We start from the raw sequence: 25490 nt of genomic DNA, 5'->3' as shown, positions 1-25490 counted from the left end.
TTCTGTGTGAAAGTTCTAGTTAGGCAGGAAAGCCATCTGGGTGACTCTGGGCCAATCACCAGGAGACGGTGAGTTCTAGTCCTGCCTTAGGCACAAAAGCCATCTGGGTGACTTTGGGCCAATCACCAGGAGACGGTGAGTTCTAGTCCTGCCTTAGGCATGAAAGCCATCTGGGTGATTTGGGGCCAATCACCAGGAGACGGTGAGTTCTAGTCCTGCCTTAGGCACAAAAGCCATCTGGGTGACTTTGGGCCAATCACCAGGGGACGGTGAATTCTAGTCCTGCCTTAGGCATGAAAGCCATCTGGGTGACTTTGGGCCAATCACCAGGGGACGGTGAGTTCTAGTCCTGCCTTAGGCACAAAAGCCATCTGGGTGACTTTGGGCCAATCACCAGGGGACGGTGAATTCTAGTCCTGCCTTAGGCATGAAAGCCATCTGGGTGACTCTGGGCCAATCACCAGGAGACGGTGAGTTCGAGTCCTGCCTTAGGCATGAATGCCAGGGTGGTAACTCTGGGCCGATCACCAGGAGACGGTGAGTTCTAGTCCTGCCTTAGGCACAAAAGCCAACTGAGTGACTCTGAGCCAATCACCAGGAGACGGGGAGTTCTAATCCTGCCTTAGCCATGGAAGCCATCTGGGTGACTTTGGGCCAATCGCCAGGAGACGGTGAGTTCTAGTCCTGCTTTAGCCACGAAAGCCATCTGGGTGACTTTGGGCCAATCACCAGGGGACGGTGAGTTCTAGTCCTGCCTTAGGCATGAATGCCAGGGTGGTAACTCTGGGCCGATCACCAGGAGACGGTGAATTCTAGTCCTGCCTTAGGCACAAAAGCCATCTGGGTGACTCTGGGCCAATCACCAGGAGACGGTGAGTTCTAGTCCTGCCTTAGGCACAAAAGCCATCTGGGTGACTCTGGGCCAATCACCAGGGGACGGTGAGTTCTAGTCCTGCCTTAGGCATGAATGCCAGGGTGGTAACTCTGGGCCGATCACCAGGAGACGGTGAATTCTAGTCCTGCCTTAGGCACAAAAGCCATCTGGGTGACTCTGGGCCGATCACCAGGAGACGGTGAGTTCTAGTCCTGCCTTAGGCACAAAAGCCAACTGAGTGACTCTGAGCCAATCACCAGGAGACGGGGAGTTCTAATCCTGCCTTAGCCATGGAAGCCATCTGGGTGACTTTGGGCCAATCGCCAGGAGACGGTGAGTTCTAGTCCTGCTTTAGCCACGAAAGCCATCTGGGTGACTTTGGGCCAATCACCAGGGGACGGTGAGTTCTAGTCCTGCCTTAGGCATGAATGCCAGGGTGGTAACTCTGGGCCGATCACCAGGAGACGGTGAATTCTAGTCCTGCCTTAGGCACAAAAGCCATCTGGGTGACTCTGGGCCAATCACTAGGAGACGGTGAATTCTAGTCCTGCCTTAGGCACAAAAGCCATCTGGGTGACTCTGGGCCAATCACCAGGGGACGGTGAGTTCGAGTCCTGCTTTAGCCACGAAAGCCATCCGGGTGACTTTGGGCCAATCGCCAGGAGACGGAGAGTTCTAGTCCCGCCTTAGGCACGGAAGTTGGCTCTGTGACTTTGATCCAGCCCCTCTTTCCCAGCCCAGCCCACCCCACCGGGCTGTCGTTGTGAGGAAAATTCATTCCCGCACCTTGAGTTACTTATAAAAACGATTTTTAAAAGGCGGGGACGAAAAGCTCGTAAACCAAGAAGGAGGACTGTTGTTCCGGAGGATCTCCTGGGCCTGGGGAACGAAACCGCAGGGCCAGGGGCTCACCCAAAAGACGTCGTAGATGAAGAGGCCTCCGAGGAGGATGCAGCCCGTGCTGACGTTGTTCAGGTGCAGCAGCTCCACCCCGTTGAGGGAGAAGGCCAGGCCGAAGAGGTTGTTGGCAATCCAGTGCTGGGGAAAAAGAGAAAAAACTGCCATGAATCAGGCTTCCCTCAACCCACATCCCACCCCCCCCTCGGCCCTTTGGTTCTGCAGATCCTCCCGTCTGTGGCCTGCTCAAACTGCCCAGCCACGGAATAACAGTTGGAAGGGAACCTGGAGGTCTTCTAGTCCAGCCCTCTGCTCAAGCAGGAGACCCTTACGGAATTACAGAATAACAAGAGTTGGAAGGGACCTTGGAGGTCTTCTAGTCCAGCCCTCTGCTCAAGCAGGAGAACATACAGAATGACAGAATAACAAGAGTTGGAAGGGACCTTGGAGGTCTTCTAGTCCAGCCCTCTGCTCAAGCAGGATACCCTTACAGAATGACAGAATAACAAGAGTTGGAAGGGACCTCGGAGGTCTTCTAGTCCAGCCCTCTGCTCAAGCAGGAGACCCTTACGGAATTACAGAATAACAAGAGTTGGAAGGGACCTTGGAGGTCTTCTAGTCCAGCCCTCTGCTCAAGCAGGATACCCTTACGGAATTACAGAATAACAGAGTTGGAAGGGACCTTGGAGGTCTTCTAGTCCACCCCTCTGCTCAAGCAGGAGACCCTTACAGAATGACAGAATAACAAGAGTTGGAAGGGACCTTGGAGGTCATCTAGTCCAACCCCCTGCTCAAGCAGGAGAGCCTTACGGAATTACAGAATAACAAGAGTTGGAAGGGACCTTGGAGGTCTTCTAGTCCAGCCCTCTGCTCAAGCAGGATACCCTTACAGAATTACAGAATAACAAGAGTTGGAAGGGACCTCGGAGGTCTTCTAGTCCAGCCCTCTGCTCAAGCAGGATACCCTTACAGAATGACAGAATAACAAGAGTTGGAAGGGACCTCGGAGGTCTTCTAGTCCAGCCCTCTGCTCAAGCAGGAGACCCTTACAGAATGACAGAATAACAGAGTTGGAAGGGACCTTGGAGGTCTTCTAGTCCACCCCTCTGCTCAAGCAGGAGACCCTTACAGAATGACAGAATAACAAGAGTTGGAAGGGACCTTGGAGGTCATCTAGTCCAACCCCCTGCTCAAGCAGGAGAGCCTTACGGAATTACAGAATAACAAGAGTTGGAAGGGACCTTGGAGGTCTTCTAGTCCAGCCCTCTGCTCAAGCAGGATACCCTTACAGAATTACAGAATAACAAGAGTTGGAAGGGACCTCGGAGGTCTTCTAGTCCAGCCCTCTGCTCAAGCAGGATACCCTTACAGAATGACAGAATAACAAGAGTTGGAAGGGACCTCGGAGGTCTTCTAGTCCAGCCCTCTGCTCAAGCAGGAGACCCTTACGGAATTACAGAATAACAAGAGTTGGAAGGGACCTTGGAGGTCTTCTAGTCCAGCCCTCTGCTCAAGCAGGATACCCTTACGGAATTACAGAATAACAGAGTTGGAAGGGACCTTGGAGGTCTTCTAGTCCACCCCTCTGCTCAAGCAGGAGACCCTTACAGAATGACAGAATAACAAGAGTTGGAAGGGACCTTGTAGGTCATCTAGTCCAGTCCCCTGCTCAAGCAGGAGACCCTTACGGAATGACAGAATAACAAGAGTTGGAAGGGACCTTGTAGGTCATCTAGTCCAGCCCCCTGCTCAAGCAGGAGACCCTTACGGAATTACAGAATAACAAGAGTTGGAAGGGACCTTGGAGGTCTTCTAGTCCAGCCCCCTGCTCAAGCAGGAGACCCTTACGGAATTACAGAATAACAGAGTTGGAAGGGACCTTGGAGGTCTTCTAGTCCAGCCCCCTGCTCAAGCAGGAGACCCTTACACAATTACAGAATAACAGAATTGGAAGGGACCTTGGAGGTCTTCTAGTCCAGCCCTCTGCTCAAGCAGGAGACTGTATGCCATTATAGATAAATGGCTGACCAGCCTTTTCTTAAAAACCTTCGGAGATGGAGAACCCACAATTTCTGGTGGCAAACTGCTCCATGCGTTATTTTTTCTCACTGTCAAGAGGTTTCTCCTTAGTTCTAGGTTGCTTCTCTCCTTGGTTAGTTTCCACCCATTGCTTCTTGTTCTGCCCTCAGGTGCTTTGCAGAATAGCTTGACTCCCTCTTCTTTGGGGGCAGCCCCTCAAATACTGGAAGATGCTATCATGTCACCCTGGTCAGGGTGAACGGTTGGAGGCTAAAACAGAAAGAACAGTTGCAGGATTTTAGGTAGGTCTAACTAGACATACCTAATTCCTGCAAGTGTTCTTTATATCAGGCCTGTAGCCATCTTTCCTTTTGGGTCTCTGGCCTGCCACACTTTCTATTCTTCTACTATGCATTTTCTATGGTGGAAAACTGGGAGGTGGGGATTGTATGGAGTTAGATGCTATGTAGCCATAACAACATTCTTTCTAGAAAGCCAAGGTCATCATCCTTAGTCTTTGCATCTCTGCACCTGACCGGAGCCGGATGGGTGGAAGCTGCCAGCGTGGCAGTGGGAGATTGGACCATGGGATGGACTTGTGGGTGTGGGGGGCGAGATCTTGAACTTTCAACTGGGTGGGGAAAACCGGGAAGCTTTCAGATTCGGGTTTCCCCAGATGTGCCAACGTGGCTCTCTTAATAAATTGGGACTTTTGAGGAATCCTTTGCCTCGGACTCTGATTTAATTCTGGATGCTATTTGGAACCCTGACACTTTTATGTTTGAGCCTCCAGTCCCCTGATCCTGCTTGTTGCGCTTCTCCGCACTCTTTTTAGAGCATCAACATCTTTTTTTACATCGTGGCAACCCAAATTGGATGCAGGATTCCAAGTGTGGCCTGATCAAGGCCTGATAATTAAACACTAGACATCCCACCTGCCTCGCCCGCAGGTTGGCCTACCTTCCTCAACAGGTACCAGACTCCCACCACGCTGCTGACGACCAGGCAGACGAGATCCTTGGTGTCAAACTCGTAGTTCACAATCTCTGCAACGAGACCATAAAACATGCCATTTATTTATTTATTTATTTATCTATCTATCTATCTATCTATCTATCTATCATCTATCTATCTATCTATCTATCTATCTATCATCTATCTATCTATCTATCTATCTATCTATCTATCTATCTATCTATCTATCTATTTTATTAATTAGACATATACCTCTTCATAGGGCTTTCAGCCCTCTCTAAGCGGTTTACAGAGTCAATAGCAATAGCAATAGCAGTAGACTTATATACCGCTTCATAGGCCTTTCAGGCCTCTCTAAGCGGTTTTACAGAGAGTCAGCATATCGCCCCCACAGTCTGGGTCCTCATTTCACCCACCTCGGAAGGATGGAAGGCTGAGTCAACCTTGAGCCGGTGAGATTTGAACCGCTGAACTGCAGATAGCAGTCAGCTGAAGTGGCCTGCAGTGCTGCACCCTAACCACTGCGCCACCTCGGCTCACGGTCACTGGCGTGAGGCGATGCTGAAGCTGACCTACCTCAAGACGAAGGAAGGTGACAAAACAAATGAGGGATCTTATTTACAAAGATCCCTTCGGGAGATAGACCAGAAGCCAGTGGATCCTTAAGGAAACTAAGGGAAAATGTCAGCCGAATGATGTCAAAGGAAGTTGGGCATCAGCCCAGGGGAGCCCCCTACTCAAATCCCACCAACAGCTGCCACACGTGTCAATCAACAAGGCGAGAGCTGCAGGTCTCGTCAATCTGAAAAGAAGGGGGTGATTTTTCCACAAAGGAGGGGGAGGGAGGGGAAGACATTATTATATTTGAAATATATTTATAAGTATTGAAGTGATTGGAACACCTGATTCTGATTATTTGGATGGGTGGGTGAATACTTTTGGCAATATAGTATAGCTTAGATTAGTAGGTAGATAGGGAAACAATAGGTAGATAGGTAAGCAGATACAATAGATCATAGATAGATAGATAGATAGATAGATAGATGATAGATAGATTGATAGATAGATGATAGATAGATTGATAGATAGATGATAAATAGATAGATGATAGATAGATAGATAGATGATAGATAGACAGATAGATAAATAGATAGATGATAGATAGATAGATGATAGATAGATAGATAGATAGATAGATAGATAGATAGATAGATGATAGATAGATGATAGATAGATAGATAGATAGATGATAAATAGATAGATGATAGATAGATGATAGATAGATAGATAGATAGATAGATAGATGATAGATGATAGATAGATAGATGATAGATAGATAGATAGATAGATAGATAGATGATAGATAGATAGATGATAGATGATAGATAGATAGATGATAGATAGATAGATAGATAGATAGATAGATAAATAGATAGATAGATAGATGATAGATAGATAGATGATAAATAGATAGATGATAGATAGATAGATAGATGATAGATAGATGATTGATAGATGATAGATAGATAGATAGATAGATAGATAGATAGATAGATAGATAGATAGATAGATAGATAGATAGATAGATAGATAGATATGGATGGGTGGTGGATGGATGGATGAATAGACAGACAGACATTACAGACAGATGTAGATAGATAAATAGATATCGATTAGATAGATCGATGGCTAGATTGATGGATAGATAGATAAAGAAATAGCAACTGATAAAGTTTTGCTGTTCTTTTAAATTCACTCATTGGCCGCAAAACAACACAGTCAAGAAAGAGGCTGACAGCATTTCATTTCATTTATTTCATTTATTAAATTTATAGGCCTCCCAATCCCTGAGGATTCCGGGCGTCTTACAACAAAAGAAGAAAAAAGAAAAGCAAAATAAATAAAACAACATCACACAAGCAGAACACACAAGAAACAGGAAACCAAGATTCACAGAGGAAACAAATTCCCCACGCTTTGGGCTGTAGAAGGGATCAAACTTACCTTCTTTTGCTTCTCCGGAGCCTTGAGTAAAAAGGAGTTGATACTGCTTGCTGGGAAAGTTGGTTGGGAAGAATTTATTCATCACGGGGCTGAAATGAGATGGGAGGAAGAGGAAGGAATGGTGAAAAAGGGAAGGAATCATCGTTTTAAAAGGCGAAGGACAGCTATATGGAAGGAAAATCAAAATCCCACAAAAATGCCTTTATAAAGCTAACTAAAGGAGTAACAAATAGTTAGAGCAGTGTTTCTCAACCTCAGGCACTTTAAGGTATGTGGACTTCAATTCCCAGAATTCCCCAGCCAGCATGCAAATAAGTGTTAAGGTGTGTGGACTTCAATTCCCAAAATTCCCCAGCCAGCATGCAAATAAGTGTTAAGTTGGGTGGACTTCAACTCCCAGAATTCCCTAGCCAGCATGCAAATAAATGTTAAGTTGGGTGGACTTCAACTCCCAGAATTCCCCAGCCAGCATGCAAATAAGTGTTAAGTTGAGTGGACTTCAACTCCCAGAATTCCCCAGCCAGCATGCAAATAAGTGTTAAGTTGAGTGGACTTCAACTCCCAGAATTCCCCAGCCATTATACTAAGATAGCTGAAGTTGTAAAACTCAAGAGAATTATAAACATGGAAAACCGGAGCCTTGCAATGACGCCATAAGCTCTGAGTTAATTTAGCCATTATAAATTAAGAAAATTTATAAGGTAAAGGTTCCCCTCGTTCATATGTGCTAGTCGTTCCTGACTCTAGGGGGCGGTGCTCATCTCCGTTTCTAAGCCTGCGCTGTCCGAAGATGTCTCCGTGGTCATGTGGCTGGCGTGACTAAACGCCGAAGGCGCACGGAAGGCTGTTCCCTTCCCACCAAAGGTGGTTCCTATTTTTCTACTTGCATTTTTTAATGTGCTTTCGAACTGCTAGGTTGGCAGAAGCTGGGACAATAGTAGTAGTAGTAGCAGTTAGACTTATATACCGCTTCATAGGGCTTTCAGCCCTCTCTAAGCGGTTTACAGAGTCAGCATATCGCCCCCACAGTCTGGGTCCTCATTTCACCCACCTCGGAAGGATGGAAGGCTGAGTCAACCCTGAGCCGGTGAGATTTGAACCGCTGAACTGCTGAACTAGCAGTCAGCTGAAGTGGCCTGCAGTACTGCACTCTACCCACTGCGCCACCTCGGCTCTCTCGACAAGCAACGGGAGCTCACTCCGTTACGTGGCGCTTGGGATTCGAACTGCCGAACTTTCTGATAGGCAAGCTCAGCGTCTTAGCCACTAAGCCACCGCATCCCTAAGAGGAGAATTGATATGGTCGCCCAATTCACTCAAGGTAAATCTTTAATTTTAATTTTTATCTTAATTTTACCCTAGTAAAACCTTCCACACCCATGATGACAATCAAACCAGGCACCAGGTTGTAACTGGGGGGAAATGGTCCTTCAAATAACCCTCAAATAATAAGGGATTTAAAGGTGACAACTAGCACCTGGAGTTGGGGGACACACACACAGACACACAAACACACACAAATCAGCACCGAATAGGAATTGTTTCTGGAGGGATTTGGAAGGCCCTGAAGGCAGCACAGGAAGCAATGGATGGGAACTAATCAAGGAGAGAAGCAACTTGGAATTGAGGAGAAACTTCCTGAGAGTGAGGACAATTAGCCAGTGGAACTGCTCACCACCAGAGGTTGTGGCTGTTCCATCCCTGGAGGATTTGAAGAAGAAACTGGACAGCCATCTGCCAGAAATGGTATAGGGTTTCTGACCCGTGGACCACTGGTAGTCGGCGATAAAATTTTGGTGGTTCGCATAAAAATTATTTGCATTTTTTTTTTGTATTGCACTAAATCAGGGGTCCTCAAACTACGGCCCCTGGGACGGATACGTGCAATGAATGCTTGTGTTGCTGCAGAGAGTCTCCCCTTTGGGGTCTTTTTGTGGGGGTCAGAAATTCCGACTTGGGGTCTGCTTCAGCCTCCTGGTGGGGGGCTTTGGGCGAAGGCTGGAGGGAAGCACCGCTGGTGGAGAAGAGCTGGAGGGCCTCGTTCCAGTGGGACTGCATCATGATTTCGAACTGGCTGACCACCTCAGTCCGCTGAGCCTCCAGGCGCCGGCACCTGGCCTTGCACTCCCACAGGTCTTCCCTCTGCTTGGAAAGCATGTGCTCCTAGTCCTCAGGGAGGTGCTTCTGCTGAGCCTCCTTCTCGGCCAGATCCAATTTGAACTGAGCTGTTTTGCCAACTCTTTCTCCTGGGGGCTGCTTAGCTCCTGCGACGGCTTCCTGTTGGGGCCCTAAGGAGCCCGGGGAGGGGGGGGAGGCAAGGAGGGGCTGGCAAGGCGCCACGCAGCATGAGTGACAGCAAGTTGGCCACACCCACCCAGTCACATGACCACTTAGCCACGCCCGCCCAGCCAGTCGTTAGGCAGATCGTATTAGTGGTCCATGGGGTTTAAAATTATGAATTTGGTGACCCCTGGATGAGAAGACCTTCAAAGTCCTTTTCAACTCTTGTTATTCTCAATTATTAATTTATAATCAATATTCTGATTTAAAACTCCCCAGAAAAATCCGTGTTATTCGCCCCCCCCCCCCACAGCTGGGTGAGAGATTCCCCCAGGGGATGCAAGGCTGTGCACCCCCAAATTCTGCCCTAGGATTGCCAATCAACAGTTTTCATTAATCCTATCAGCAAAACCACGCAAGATAATCCTTCGTTTTTGGGTTGTTAAGGCACTTTTAAAAGAGTTTTTTTAAAAAGAGTTTTTAAAAGAGAGCTGGCCTCCAAAGATGGCAGATGTTCTCCACCCACATGTAAATATTCTCATTCCTGGTGACGGAGAGGTAGCCAGCTGGGTGCCCGTTTCCCATCTGATAAAGCAGTTAACTATTAAACGTAAAAGTCTCTGCCAGGATTTTAACCTTTCCTTTATATGCAATAATCAACCAAGGACATTTATTTGCAGGCGATGGGGCCTCTGAAAGTGTTTTTGCTTTCACTGAGCCCAAAGACTTGATTTTCTGCGCTAATAGAGAAGTGGGGGGAAAAAAACCTAATCTAACAAAATGAAATTAAACAAAGGGAAAAGTAAAATCTTAACACTTAGGCAAGAAAAATCAAAAATACACATATCGATCTGGGTGAAACCAGGCTTAATAGCAGGAAATGTGCGAGGGATCTTGGAGTCTTAGTGGACAACCAGCTAAATAGGAGCCAGCCGTGTGTAGCGGCAGCCGAAAAAGCCAATGTAATCCTCAGTTGCATTAACCGAGGGATACAATCAAGATCAAGGGAGGCACTAACACCATTCTATAAAGCCTTAGTAAGGCCACACCTAGAGTACTGCATCCAGTTTTGGTCACCACACTATAAAAAAGATGTGGAGACTCTAGAAAGAGTGCAGAGAAGAGCAACCAGGATGAAGAGGGGACTGGAGGCTCAAACATATGATGAACGGTTGCAGGAACTGGGCCTGGCTAGTCTAGGGAAGAGAAGGACAGGAGAGCATGAGGAAAGCTACTTAGGAAAGGTAGTCCTCGACACAATGTTGTGGCCCACCAGTGGCCATCGGAGCTGGCAGCAGATTCGGACAGTGAGGAGGTTGGGGAGGAAGATGGGCCAGTCCTGGAGTCTGGGGAAGGCTCGGATGAGGGCTCTGTGTCGGAGGCAGAGAGGGGGTCAGGGGCGTCCAACAGTTATCAGCTGCCTTCAGAGTCAGACATCAGTGAGGCAGAAGAACAGCTGGAGCCTGTTCCCAGTGTGCGCATGCGCAGAGTGACCAGACGAAGGGAACAGCTAAAGAACAGGGGTCGACTTGGGAGTAAGGCCACAGGTGGACGATGAATGGCCCCTCCCAGAGGGAATAAAAGAGGAGCGAAAGGGGAGTGGAGTTTGCAGGAGACCATTAGTTCACTTCATTGGTTCGTGACTCTCCGAGACTCCTTGCCAAGTTCTGCTGATCTCGGCCTGGCAGCTCTCCAAGCCAGATAAGGTCTGTGACCGTAAATACTCCCTCGAAAGACTTTGCTGGATGTGAATGAGCAGAATTCACAGTCAATTAATAAAAGGAGTTTTTTGTCGGGACCAGGAGTTTGTTTCGTGCTCTCGGGAAGCCTTGGCCAGAGAACACAGCGTGACGGGCGGGGTATCAATTTAACAAATAAATAAATAAATTTCCTGGCACGGCAAGCCTTTTAGACGTTTTGCACTCACAGTACATTGTGTCATCCTGGCCTTTTTACCTGATGGTGTGGGAGAGGGCGAGGATCCCGAGGACGAAGAAATACATGGAGAGCAGGAGGTTGATATATTCTTGGGAAAAGATCTAAGAGGCAAGAGAAAAAGCAGGCCAGGTGAAACTTCAGGTTTCCCAACGACACAAACAAAATAGTAAAAAGCACATTCCCTCTGATTAAAAAAACAACAAAACAATTTAAAATGGAATTGGAATAAAATACAGTTCAAAAATGAAATTGGAATAAAATATGATAATTTAATATAAAAGGTAAAGGTTCCCCTCCCACATCTGTGCCAGTCGTTCCCGACTCTAGGTGACGTTGCTCATCTCTGTTTCAAAGCCGAAGAGCCAGCGCTGTCCGAAGATGTCTCCGTGGTCATGCGGTTGGCATGACTCAATGCCGAAGGCGCACGGAACGCTGTTCCCATCCCACCAAAGGTGGTTCCTATTTTTCTACTTGCATTTTTACGTGCTTTCGAACTGCTAGGTTGGCAGATGCTGGGACAAGTCACGGGAGCTCACTCCGTTATGCGGCGCTGGGGATTCAAACCGCCGAACTGCCAACCTTTCTGATCGACAAGCTCAGTAGGATAAAATTGTATTTCGGTGTCAGCCCTATTTATTAGTTCTTTCTTTTTATCCCTGCTTTATTTCTATTTTACAAATAACTCAAAGAGACAAACTTCTCCAACCACAAATTCTAACTAACAAAAGAAGCGAAGTTCCTATTGAACGAGACCATTTGGTAACAGCTTTAAGAAAGAAAGAAAGAAAGAAAGAAAGAAAGAAAGAAAGAAAGAAAGAAAGAAAGAAAGAAAGAAAGAAATCCACATTTCTTTTCTTTTGATTGACTTTAAATAATCACCAGGGAAAAAAGGTAACAAAATGCAGAGATAATAATCAGGGTAGAGAGGCATTTCCTTATCAAAGGAAAAATAAAAGCTTCTTCTTAAAAAGTGACAAGAATACAGAGGAAGCAAGAAAAAAGAGTTATAACAATAATCAGTTTCAATTCTATATATACTTACCTAATGCAAATGTTTTGCCAGCATGTATCTATTTATTTATACTAAACACTTATATAACTATAGTGTTTTTTTAAAAACCGTCTATTTTGCAAAAACGGTTTCGTATTCTATATTTATGTATGTATGTATGTATGTATGTATGTATGTATGTATGTATGTATGTATGTATTGTGTCACATACCTATTTCCCTGGCTTAGCTGATAAAGGAGGAGAGCCTGTGGCTTAGTGGCTAATATAACTGCCTAAGATGTAATACAGCCCAGGTTCAATTCCCAGTAAGGGTATGGCTAGCTGATGAGAGCTAAATAGCTTGAAATAGATCTATATAGAGCTATAGTTCTGTCAATCAGCACAAATACAACATATATATATATATATATATGTTGTATTTGTGCTGATAAATAAATAAATTATTTCCCTGGCTCAGCTGATAAGAAGAAGAACCTTGTGGCTTAATGGTTAACACATCTGCCTAAGATGTAATACAGCACAAGTTCTAATCCCAGTAAGGGTATGGCTAGCTGATGAGAGCTAAATAGCTTGAAATAGATCTATACTAGTCTCCCTTTATTTATTTATCAGCACAAATACAACACAAATGTAACAAAGGCAACAGTAAAAATATTGGGTTTCTGTCTGGATGATCTCTTGTGACGAGCCGATAGACAGAGAATGGAAGCAGTAGGCCTCCTCCCATATTTGAGCATACCAGGGGTTGTGACTTTAAATGCGCGCGCGCACACACACACACACACACACACTATATAAGGAAATGAGATGTAAATTGTAAACAGTGATTTGGAAAGAAGGATAGAAAACTTTGTTATTAAATATTATAGAGGTTTAGCTAGAAAATAGGACATATATAGCAATAGCAGTAGACTTATATACCGCTTCATAGGCCTTTCAGGCCTCTCTAAGCGGTTTACAGAGAGTCAGCATATCGCCCCCAACAATCTGGGTCCTCATTTTACCCACCTCGGAAGGATGGAAGGCTGAGTCAACCCTGAGCCGGTGAGATTTGAACCGCTGACCTGCTGATCTAGCAGTAGCCTGCAGTGCTGCATAAGGTTTTAGTGTCATTGGAGGATTTTAGAAATAGTAAATGAAAGGCCAGTATGTGGTTAGGTATTAAATCTTGATATATTTTATAATGAAGGACGTTTAAACAATTATAGGCAATAAAAATGGAGGCATAAGGGTAACATGTATAAAATATCTGAGTTAAAATGCTTGAGTTAGTATGAATTATGCTTGATGACGGTGGAAGAGATGCACGAAAGCCTTTTTGTAACCCACTGATAACACTTTCTACGGTATGTAAAGAAGGAAGATTTTATGTGCTCTGTTTGTTTTGAAAATTAAAAATAAAAAAAAACTTATTAAAAAAAAATCACGTGAAATAAATATACAGCTAAGAGGGAAGGGAGCCAATGAGGAAGCTCCACTCTGGTGGGTATCCCAGGCTGCTTTGCGGATCGGTGCCTCAGTTTACAATATCCCAAATGCCAGCCGTAAACGCCAAAGGCAAATAAATCCCATTGCAAAGGATCGAAGCCCGATTTACGCCACGCATTGTCTTTTGACAGGCATGCAAAGCCACGCCTGGCCTCAGGCAAACACCCAAGCCGAGCATTAACGCATTTTTAATTTCCTGTTCTGCAGTTTATACTCCCACACTCCCACCCCACAGACCCCGTACATTAAATCTGGTTAGGGGCCCTAGCAAGAAATAATAATAATAATAATAATCTAGGGGAAAAATAATAATAATAAGCAAGATTTAAGCCACTAGCAACTCCTGGTTTTACAAGGTCTGGGAAGATGTTTGCTCCGCGTGTTTCCCTCTGAAAAGGGGAGCCCGTTTGGGTATCCAGACGATCCTTGAGAAAGCTCGCGCTTCTTCCGGGGGCAAACATTTGCAGCCAGGCGTCCTTAAAATACAGAAAAACACCCAGCTATTTTTTCGTTCCCACAATGCATCAGTAGGGGAATTATGGGAAACAAAAATGGTGGCCGTGGGGTCCTTGGTGCTCTCTTTGGTCGGGTTTTTTTGCAGATGTTTTTATGAGGCAGTTTGGTAACATCAGACTCCCCCTTCTAGCACTGATGACGTTCCCTAGTTGGGCCATGAAACGTCTGCAAGAAAACCACCAAGCTCAGAGAGCATCAAGGACCCCACAGTTGTCCACTACCATCTCCTCTTCCTCCCTCGGCTTCTTCCCTCCCTTCCTTCCTCTTCCTCCCTCCTCCTCTTGAAACCCTCCCTTCCTTCTAGCACTGATGATGTTCCCTAGTTGGGTCATTAAACGTCTGCAAGAAAACCACCAAACTCAGAGAGCTTCAAGGACCCCGCAGTTGTCCTCCTCCTTCCCCCTTCCTTTCCTCTCCTATCTTCTTCCTCCTCCTCCTCTTCTACTTCCTCCTCTTCCTTCTCTCTAAAAAACCCCTCCCTTCTAGCCCTGATGATGTTCCCTAGTTGGGTTATGGAACGTCTGCAAGAAAACCACCAAGCTCAGAGAGCTTCAAGGACCCCACAGTCCTCCTCCTCCTCCTCCTCCTCTTCTTCTTCTCCTCCCTTCTTCTCCTCTTCTCCCTCCTCCTCCACTCCACAAACCACACAACTTTCTAGCACTTATGATGTATCCTAGTTGAATAATGAAACGTCTACAAGAAAGCAACTAAACTCAGAGAGCATCAAGGACCCCATAGTTTCTTCTGCCTCCTTCCTCCTAGCACTGATGATGTTCCTTAGTTGGGTCGTGAAATGTCTGCAAGAAAACCACCAAGCTCAGAAGGCATCAAGGACCCCACAGTCGTCGTCCTCCTCCTCCTCCCACCCTCCTCCTCCTCCTTTCTTTTCCACCAACCCCATTTCCTTCTAGCACTGATGATGTTCCATAGTTGGGTTGTGAAATGTCTGCAAGAAAACCACTAAGCTCAGAGGGCACCAAGAAACCCACAGTCCTCCTCCTCTCATTTCCACAATCCCCAGTGACTTTGGGCCAATCACCAGGAGACGGAGAGTTCTAGTCCTGCCTTAGGCATGAAAGCCATCTGGGAGACTTTGGGCCAATCACCAGGAGACAGTGAGTTCTAGTCCTGCCTTAGGCATGAAAGCCATCTGGGTGACTTTGGGCCAATCACCAGGAGACGGAGAGTTCTAGTCCCGCCTTAGGCATGAAAGCCAACTGGGTGACTTTGGGCCAATCACCAGACCAGTGGGAGTGCTAGTTCCTGACTGGGGAATTCTGGGAGTTGAAGTCCCCCCCCATCTCCAAGCTGCCACGGTTGAGGATCCCTGCCTCTTTAACAGTAAATTGGAGGACTAAGATATGCAAAATGCCTTCCTGGAGAACAGCCACGAGGCCACCTCCCTATATTTACCTTATGGATTATAAAATATTTTAAATTTGGCATTTTCCCCCGATCTGCCTGAAGAACTGCTCTGGAATACTGGATTATACCTTGAGGAGCCGAACTCCTGCAAGCACCGAATCGCAGTGGCGTCAGTCCAGGATATCACTTCTGCGTCTTTCCCTGCTGTGCTACCTGCTAATTTATTTTATAACTAAACCGATAACCCGGTATTTATTTATTTATTTGGGGGGGTGGGGGTGGAAATGTCCGGACCAAACGTAATTTCTAATGTTAAGATTTTCCCCCTTACCAGAGGGAGCCCCCTTGTGGAGTACTGTGAAGCCGTTACCATGGCAACTCCATTCTGCAGTACAGTAGAAGCCATTTTAAGGCACAACAGGCTGTATCTTGACAGAACACACACACACCCTGAGGAGCGTTAGGGGTTTCTTACCCCCGCAGTACTTGTTTCCAGAGAGCGAGTCATCTGTGTACCAAGCTTGGTTGTAATTGCTCAAATTTGTTATGCTGGAACACAGACACACACACACACACACACACACACAGACTCACTCACATCTGTATTTTGTTTTAAGTTTGCTTTGCGTGCAATCCACTTGGCTCTGGTTTCACTGAAAATAACCCCCCCCCTTTGCTTTTCTTGCACAATAGCCGATATCTCACACTCAAAAACCCTGCACAAACTTAAAAAAAGAAATAAAAGCTTGGAGTAGCTGATCTATCGTTATCCACTGCTTTTTTGACCTTTAGGAAGCCAAATAGCTGCCTTCCCTTGAATGGAACCACTGTCTCCAATCCATGGCAGACCAAACCAGACCAAGCGTGAGGTTCAGCCTCCAGAACTAAAGAACTAATTTCTAGGCTGGAAAAAAAAGCTTCCTCCATCTCCACGAGGGACCTCAGTCCTTCCTGGTCACAAGGTAAAAAAAAAATATTGGATTAGCTTCAAAGCAGAAGAAAACTGAAATATAAAGAGAGGGAGCCCCACTCCTCCCTCCCAGCACGGATGACGTTACCTAGTGGGGCCATGAAACGTCTGCAAGGAAGCAACGAAGCTCAGAGAGCATCAGGGAGCCCACAGCCCTCCTCCTGCTCCTCCTCTTCGTCCCCTCTCCCCTTCTCCATCACTCCTCCTCCTCCTTTATTCCACACTCCCTCCCAGCACTGACGACGTTACCTAGCTGAGTGTTGTGGCCCAGCAGGAGCCGTTGGAGCTGCCACCAGACTCCGACAGCAAGGGGCCCTATGAGTCGGCTCTGGAGGACCCTGGACAGGGTTCCGACTCCGAGCAGGGCGCAGAGAGGCTGGTTGGCCACCAGGAGGTGCCTGAGCCTTGGACCAGTGGGGAGGAGACAAGGGAGAGTGATCGGGACGCCAGCAGGGAGTTGTTCCTGGATGCACGCCATCGAAGAGCTAATAGACGTCAGGAACAATTATGCAATTACAGGAGGTAATTGCACTCAGCTGGTGGTCATTAGGCTCCTCTCCAGACTATAAAAAGGACTGCTTGTGCACACGCCCCTCTTGCAGAAGTCAACGCAGGAACGAATGTTGGAGAATAGAATTGTGAGCTTGGCAGGCTGGATTGCTGCCACGGCTTATCTGTGCTGGATTGCTGCCACGGCCAAGGACCTGTCTGTCTGTTAATAAATTCCGGAAAGTATCTTTGACTCGGAGTGTGTTGGTGTGGGAAGAGGGGGGGTCAGAACAGCTGAGTAATGAAAAGTATGCAAGCAAACGAACCATCTCAAAAAGCACCAAGTTCTCCGCAGTTCTCCCCCTCCTATAAACCCCATTCCCTTCTAGCACTGATGAGGTTACCCAGTTGGGTAATGAACGCCTGCAAGAAAACCACCGAACCCAGAGAGCACCAAGAACTCCACAATCATCTCCTCTTCCTCCACGAACCCTGCTCCTTTCTAGCACTGATGACGCTACCTAGTTGGGCCATGAAACGTCTGCAAGAAAGCAACCAAGATCAGAGAGCAGGGACCCCATAGTTTTCTGCCACCCTCCTGGCACTGATGATGTTCCTTAGTTGGGTTATGAAACGTCTGCAAGAAAACCACCGAGAGCACCAAGCTCCGCACAATCATCTCCTCTTCCACTTCATTCCACAAAGCCCACACCTTTCGAGCACTGATGACGTTCCCCAGTTGGGTAATAAAACATCTGCAAGAAAACCACCAAACTCAGAGAGCCCCCAGGACCCTCCCCCCCAGTCCTCCTTCTCCTCCTCTTCCCCTTCCTTCCGCAAAGCCCTCACCTGTTTGCAAGAAAGCAACCCAGCTCAGACATCACCCTTCAACCCCACTCCCCTTCTGGCACTGATGACGCTACCTAGTCAGGGTACGAAACGCCTGGAAGAAAATAACCAAGCTCAGAGAGCACCAAGGACCCCAGAGAAGAAATCTGCCCCACTCGGGGACCTCTGTTGCTTCACTTACTTTGAAGAAGAGATAGAGGCCTAGGAGGGTACAGCTGGCAACGATCGGAAAACGGGCCGCATCTCGGCTGGTGATGGTCTCCGGCATATCTGAAGCATTCTAGGAGAGAAACGGGTCAGAATTGAGACCCCAGGTGTAGCAGGCCGAAGCCAGGATCTTACACTCAAAGCTAGCCCACCTCATCCACATCAACTGAATCCCTTATTAGAATAGAATAGAATAGAATGTTTTATAGATGGCATTTGCCCCCAGCGAGATTGGCCAAAATGTACCCAAATTTAAGCCCTTCATGGTATTGGATCTGGGTACTTGAGAGACCGCCTGCTGCCAATTACCTTCCACAGACCCATTAGATCTCACAGGGTTGGCCTCCTCCGGGTGCCATCTACCAGCCAATGCCACCTGGCTATTACCCGGGGGAGGGCCTTCTCTGTGTCAGCTCCGGCCCTCTGGAACGAACTCCCCGCAGGGATTCGGACCCCCACCTCTCTCCAGGCCTTCCGGAAAGCTGTCAAAACCTGGCTTTGCCGGCAGGCCTGGGGGTGATGAGTTCCCTCCCCTCTCGACATGTATGGTTGTGCGACTGTTGCCTATTTTTATTATTTGTATTTCGTTTTTATGTTCCCCTTTCCCCCCGTTTGAATTGTTCGCCGCCCTGAGTCCTCCCGGAGAAGGGCGGCATACAAATAATAAAATTCTATTCTATTCTATTCTATCCCCCAAATGTTGGAGATGCAGCCACAAGCCTGGAACATTCAATCCTATGTGGTGGACATGCCCCATCACAAGGAAATAGTGGTGCAAAATTCGGAAATGGTTGGAAGAAATTACTGAGCGAAAAATAGAACTGAAACCAGAAGGGTTCTTATTTAGGACTACTAGGCCAAAAAATGGATGAACAATCTCAATACATAATCATACACATACACACTGCAGACAGGATTTCTCTTGCACAAAACTGGGGAAAAATCAATACACCCTCAGATGAAACTATAATCAGGAAAATACTCGAATGCGGAGAAATGGATAAAATGACAACAGAACTAAAAAAAAGAGAAGAATCGGATTTCTATAAAATATGGAATAGAATTTATGTGGCTAGAAATCAGAAGCCAAAACAGAAAATAGGGAATATGAATATATGGTGAGACAAATACTGAATATTATTATAAGTGTTAATACTACGTTTGCTACATTATAGGACAAGGTTAAAGCAATAGGAAGCCAATGCAGAAGGGAGAATTATTAAGCAGGAAAGTCAATATAGAAAGCTGTAAAATTACTGTATATTGTTAGGTATGTTCTGTTTTTTTTTTTCTTGTTGTGTCTTCTTTACTGTTTTTAAAGATTAAAAGATTCAATAATTAAAAAGAATAGAATAGAATAACAGAATTAGAAGAGATCTTGGAGGTCTTCTAGTCCAACCCCCAGCCTAGGCAGGAAACCCTATACCGTTCCAGACAAATGGCTATCCATTTGGGGTTTTCCTCTTTAAAATCAAACTTGGCCCCTTTAAAAGGGGGGAGGACTTCAACTCCCAGAATTAGCTGGCTGGGGAATTCTGGGAGTTGAAGTCCTCCTCCCCCCTCTTAAAGGGGCCAAGTTTGATTTGCTGGCTAGGGATTTAATCCAATAATACAATAGCAGAGCTGGAAGGGACCTTGGAGGTCTTCTAGTCCAACCCACTGCCTAGGCAGGAAACCCTACAGTCAGGAAATTTCTCCGCGGTTCTAAGTTGCTTCTCTCCTTGGTTAGTTTCCACCCATTGCTTCTTGTTCTACCCTCAAACTGGAGAATAGTTTGGCTCCCTCTTCTTTGTATCCAGAGAATGTCTGGGTTTTTGGAAGAGATTCTCTGGCTTTAAAAACGCTGGTCCTTCGGTTTAAATTAGATTTGGAAAGTAAGCCGACGAAGAAGGAGACATTTGCTCCGAAAATCAAGGAGAGCATTGAGATGGGGGGGGGGGGGAGAGAAATTTATAGACTCCAGATGTTGCTGAATTACAACATGGCCTCAGCCTCGCTGAGAAATGCAGTTTGGCAACTTAGGGAAAGGAAAAAATGGAGAATTTCCTGTATGAGGAAAGAGAAACAGCGATTCAGAAAATAAACGCAGGCAGCTCTCGACGGAGGCCGTCAATTCTTTTCTCGTCCCGTTTTATGACCTTTCTTGCCACGGTTGTTAATTGAATCCCTGCAGCTGTTAAATGAGTGGCATGGATGTTAAGCGAATCGGGGGATGCCCGTTGGCTTCGCTTTGTCGGGAGGTCGCAAAAGGGGATCGATGTGACCCCGGGGGGGACACACTGCAGCTGTCGTAAGTGTGAGTCGATTGCCAAGCCTCTGAATTTTGATCATTTTGTGCATAGGGTGCTGCAATGGTCATAAAGGTGGGAAATGGTCATAAGTCATTGTTTTCAGGGCTTTTGTGGTTTCAAACAGTCACGAAACGAATGGTTGTAAGTCGAGGAATGATGGATTCCTAAACAGAAACCTGTTCACCCAAGATTCTAGTGGATTATTCTCACTATCAGGAAATTCCTCCTTAGTTCTAAGTTGCTTCTCTCCTTGATTAGTTTCCACCCATTGCTTCTTCTTCTACCCTCAGGTGCTTTGGAGAATAGCTTGACCCCCCTCTTCTTTGGGGCAGCCCCTCAAGTACTGGAATACTGTTATCACGCTCCTCCCTAGTTCCTTCATTAAACTAACAGAACAGAGTTACAGAGTTGGGAAGGGACCTTGGAGGTCTTCTAGTCCAACCCCCTGATTAGGCAGGAGACCCTATTACATTTCAGACAAATGGCTATCCAATTTCTTCTTTAAAACTTCCAGTGTTGGAGCATTTACAACTTCTGGAGGCAACTTCTGTTCCACTGATTATTTAACTGTCAGGAAATTTCTCCTCAGTTCTAAGTTGCTTCTCTCCTTGTTTAGTTTCCACCCATTGCTTCTTGTTCTGCCCTCAGGTGCCTTGGAGAATAGTTTGACTCCCTCTTCTTTGTGGCAGCCCCTGAGATATTGGAAGACTCCTATCATGTCTCCCCTGGTCCTTTTTTTCATTAAACTAGACATCCCCAGTTCCTGCAACCATTCCTCATATGTTTTAGCCTCCAGTCCTCTAATCCTCTTTCTTGCTCTTCTCTGCACTCTTTCTAGAGTTTATACAATACGATACAATAGCAGAGTTGGAAGGGACCTTGGAGGTCTTCTAGTCCAACCCTAGGCAGGAAACCCTATACCGTTCCAGACAAATGGCTGTCCAACATCTTCTTAAAGACTTCCAGGGTTGGGGCATTCACAACTTCTGGAGGCAACTTCTGTTCCACTGGTTAATTGTTCTAACTGTCAGGAATTTCTAAGTTGCTTCTCTCCTTGATTAGTTTCCACCCATTGCTTCTTGTTCTGCCCTCAGGTGCCTTAGAGAATAGCTTGACTCTCTCTTCTTTGGGGCAACCCCTGAGATAGTGGAAGGCTGCTATCCTGTCCCCCCTGATCCTTCTTTTCATTAAACTAGCCATGCCCAGTTCCTGCAACCATTCTTCCTATGTTTTAGCCTCCAGTCCCCTAATCCTCTTTGTTGCTCTTCTCTGCACTCTTTCCAGAGTCTCCACATCTTTTTTGTATCGTGGCAACCAGAACCGGATGCCGGATTACAAAGTAATTTGCAAATCTGTGTGATCCCCTCTTAAAGAGTTTTAACCATACTGGATTAAAACCACGGACTGACTCTCCCGCCAGCAGCCACTAACAGCTGCTGGTAGCCACACTTTCAATATGCTGCAGAAATAACAGAATTCTAAAGCCTGAAACTGCAGCAATTGAATCCAGGATACACCCAATGCAAATCCCGACCTTTGTCGAGGGTCAATGCATCCCCCCCCCCACACACACACCCATTTAGCCACAATTTCCAGCAAAGGAAGCAGTCGAAGCCTGTTAAGAGGTGGGGCGTCTTTGTCATCAGGCCCTCTCGGCTGGCTACTAACACGTCAGTTCTTTGCCTGTTTTAGCTCACACCCGTGAAGTCTCACACGGTATATACATTCAGGAAGGGGAAGGAAAAAAAAACACGGTGTGGGGGGAGGAAGGGAAGTAGAGCCACCCTTCCATCAAAAGTCTTGGCTTATTTAAGGGGAGAGGGAGGGCAGGAGGGAGGGAGAAAAGAAAGAGAAGAAAGAGAAGAAAGAAAGAAAGAAAGAAAGAAAGAAAGAAGGAGGGAGAGAAAGAAAGAAAGAAAGAAAAAAAGACAGACAGACAGACAGACAGAAAGAAAGAAAGAAAGAAAGAAAAAGGAGGAAGGGAGAGAAAGAAAGAAAGAAAAAAGAAAGACAGACAGACAGAAAGAAAGAAAGAGAAAGGAGGAAGGGAGAGAAAGAAAGAGAAGAGAAGAAAGAAAGAAAGAGGGAGGGAGAGAAAGAAAGAAAGAAAGAAAAGAAAGACAAAGAAAGAGAAAGGAGGAAGGGAGAGAAAGAAAGAGAAGAGAAGAAAGAAAGAAAGAGGGAGGGAGAGAAAGAAAGAAAGAAAGAAAAGAAAGACAAAGAAAGAGAAAGGAGGAAGGGAGAGAAAGAAAGAAAGAGGGAATGAAGAGAGAAAGACAGAAAGAAAGAACGAAGGTAGATAGCTAGAAAGATAGACAGACAGACAGAAAGAAGGTAGATAGAAAGACAGAAAGAAAGAAGGGCAAAGGACAGACAGACAGGAAGGAATGGAAAGACAGAGAAATGGGAGGGAGGGAAGGAAGGAAGGAGGGAAGGAAGCAAAACCATGAATCATATTTATAGGAAACTCTGGAGTAGGGAAGAGACTATATTTGAAATTCTATCCTTTTAACATTTTAACCTTAATTGAATATATTATTTGAACAATATAAAGAAGAGGCCAAGAAACAAACAGAAAAAAAGGCAAAAAAAAATGTGTTATTGTCCCCAATCATTGGATTCAAAGCGAGGGGAGGGGGCACATTCCTTTAGTCACCTCTGGGCATTAATCCTTTGCATTAATCCAGGGGACCAGCTGCCAAAAAAGGATTGGGGAGGGGGCAGACAGGGACACACCCCATTGCTGTACATGAGACCCTCTATATGCTCAACACACACACACACACACACACACACACACGCCTTATTGGATCCCAGGCAGCAGTCAAGACTGATGTGATAGACGGTCAGAACCAGCCAAGGTTGGAGCCCAGGAGGGAGAAAACGAAAGCCCCCCCCCAATATGTGAACATAGAGAGATTTTAACAGATTAACAGAGTTGGAAGGGACCTTGTAGGTCATCTAGTCCAACCCCCCCGCACCCAAGCAGGAGACCCTACTACACCATTTCTGACAGATGGCAGTCCAGTCTCTTGTTGAAAACCTCAAGCGATGAAGCTCCCACAACTTCTCGGGGAAACCTCCATTGTTTGATGGTTCACACTGCCAGAGACTTTCTCCTTGTTTCTAGGTTGAATCTCTCCTTGTTCAGTTTCCATCCATTCTTCCTTGTCTTGGACTTTTTTGGAGAATAGTTCCCCCCACCCCCCGCTCCTCCTCTCTGTGGCAGCCCCTCCAATATTGGAAGATGCTCTCCTGTCTCCCCTGGTCCTTCTCTTCCCTAGACTAGCCAGGCCCAGTTCCTGCAACCGTTAATTGTATGTTTTAGTATCCAGGCCTTTGATCATCTTAGATAGATTCAGATTAACAGAGTTGGAAGGGACCTTATAGGTCATCTAGCCCAACCCCCCAGCCAAGCAGGAGACTCTCTATACCCTTTCTGACAGATGGCAGTCCAGTCTCTTCTTGAAAGCCTCCAGGGATGAAGCTCCCACAACCTCCGAAGGCAACTTCTGTTCCATGGGGTGGATTGTTTTCACCGTCAGGAAATTCCTCCTTATTTCCAGGTTGAATCTCTCCTTGGTCAGTTTCCATCCATTGATCCTTCTCTGGCCTTCGGGGGCTTTGGGAAACACCTTGACCCCCTCCTCTCTGGGGCAGCCCCTCCAATATTGGAACACTGCTATGGTCCTTTTCTTCCCTAGACTAGCCGGTCTCTTCGTGACCCTCCAAAGTTATAGCCCGTCCTCGACTTACGACAAGGGAGCCCAATTCTTGTTGCTAAGCGAGGCATTTAAGTGTGAATCATACATAACCCGCACCCCCGGTTTTAAAACCATCCCGTATGCCGTTAAATGAGTCGCTACGGCCTCTAAGTGAATCCGGCTATATCCCACGCACCCCCAATGGACTTTCGCTGGTTAAAAAAGGTGGCCAAAAAGAGGGATCGCATCCCCCCCCACTCCCCCGACACATGACTCGTCATACAGACGAGTCACTTGCCCGATCAACATGACCACGGGGAGGGCCTGCGACGGTCGTTAAGTGTGAAAAACAATCCCGGGTGCCTTTCTCAAGAAGACTTCGAACGGTCACTAAATGGATGGCTGTAAGTCGAGGATCAGCTGCGTTGAGATGTTTCTCAAACTTGGCCCCTTTAAGAGGGACGTTGGACTTCAACCCAGGAGAGAAGCAACTTAGAACGGAGGAGAAATTTCCTGGCAGTGAGAACAATTAATCAGTGGAACTACTTGCCTCCAGAAGTTGTGAATGCCCCAACACTGGAAGTTTTTAAGAAGATGTTGGATAGCCATTTGTCTGAAACGGTGTAGGGTTTCCTGCCTAGGCAGGGGGTTGGACTAGAAGACCTCCAAGGTCCCTTCCAACTCTGCTATTGTATTATTGGATTAAATCCCCAGCTAGCAAATCAAACGTGGCCCCTTTAAGAGGGGGAGGACTTCAACTCCCAGAATTCCCCAGCCAGCAAAGCTGGCTGAGGAATTCTGGGAGTTGAAGTCCTCCCCCCTCTTAAAGGAGCCAAGTTTGATTTTAAGGCGGAAAACCCCACTGAAATGCCCACAGAGATAGACTGCCTCTGCTTGCGGAGGCTCGTCTCCCTCCTCCTCCCTTCCTTACCTTCCCTTTGGCGCAGGTGACGGAGCGCAGCGCCCCGAAGAAGATGGGCAGCAGAGCCATGACCACCAGGCTGCCGTAGGCCAGCGCCATGCCTTCCGGGGTGGCCGGGGGCCGCGCGCCGGCCGTGGGGGCTTCGGCCGCCCCGCTGCCGTTGTGCGCCTCGGCCTGCTCCATCTCGCAGCCCGCACTTCCGACCCGGCAGAGGCGGCCCCCGCAAGCGCCCAGGGACACGTTCCCTTAGCCAGCCGGAAGTGGGCCGCGACGCATGCGCCGGCGTCGCCGCTCCGGCACGCCCCTTAGAAACGACGGCGGCCCGGCCCGTTGCTAGGCAGCCGACACCGCCCGGGCCTACTTGGGAGTAAAATGGGGAGCCTTCGGCTGGAGTAGAATGGGGGACTCCCCCCACCCACACCTCGGGCCTCGACTGCCGGGACCTGAAGCTACGGGGTCCTTTCCTCCCGCTTCCTCCCCACCCCTCGTTCCCCCCAGACGCTGCATTCCCACGTCGTGATGGCGAGACACGTGTCAGGAGCTGCTGATGCTGGGAAGACGACCCTGAATATTTGTTGCGCTTATGGCTGCGTTCCTGCTATTTGGCAGCAATTACTATCTCTATAATTGCTGAGATTATTGTTGCTGTTAACTGCGGTTATGATGGCACGTATGGCTGCAATTATTGG

The 25490-nt window shown here is 46.9% G+C and overlaps 1 protein-coding gene across 2 annotated transcripts in view; it reads right to left on the bottom strand.

The window, feature by feature from the left end:
* The window catches only part of HM13 (histocompatibility minor 13), a 38836-nt gene extending 13834 nt beyond the window's left edge, over window positions 1–25002 (bottom strand). Inside the window, exons 1-6 of one of the 2 annotated variants that reach the window (XM_087720662.1) lie at window positions 24811–25002; window positions 17859–17957; window positions 11006–11088; window positions 6770–6858; window positions 4751–4836; window positions 1787–1912 (exon numbers count right to left, since the gene is read on the bottom strand). In XM_087720662.1, the coding sequence (XP_087576788.1) occupies window positions 1787–1912; window positions 4751–4836; window positions 6770–6858; window positions 11006–11088; window positions 17859–17957; window positions 24811–24984 (657 nt within the window). In that variant the 5' untranslated portion in view covers window positions 24985–25002. The remainder of the gene's footprint in view (window positions 1–1786; window positions 1913–4750; window positions 4837–6769; window positions 6859–11005; window positions 11089–17858; window positions 17958–24810) is intronic. The other variant, XM_087720661.1, reaches the window with a different exon arrangement.
* Window positions 25003–25490: the final 488 nt, after the last annotated feature.

This window comes from Thamnophis sirtalis, unplaced genomic scaffold (assembly GCF_051295495.1).
Source record: "Thamnophis sirtalis isolate CommonGarterSnake01/CBP01778 unplaced genomic scaffold, rThaSir2_p1.2 scaffold_7, whole genome shotgun sequence".
Lineage (NCBI taxonomy): Eukaryota > Metazoa > Chordata > Lepidosauria > Squamata > Natricidae > Thamnophis > Thamnophis sirtalis.
Note: the sequence above shows the minus strand (reverse complement) of the source record. Positions and strands in the feature narration are given on the sequence as shown.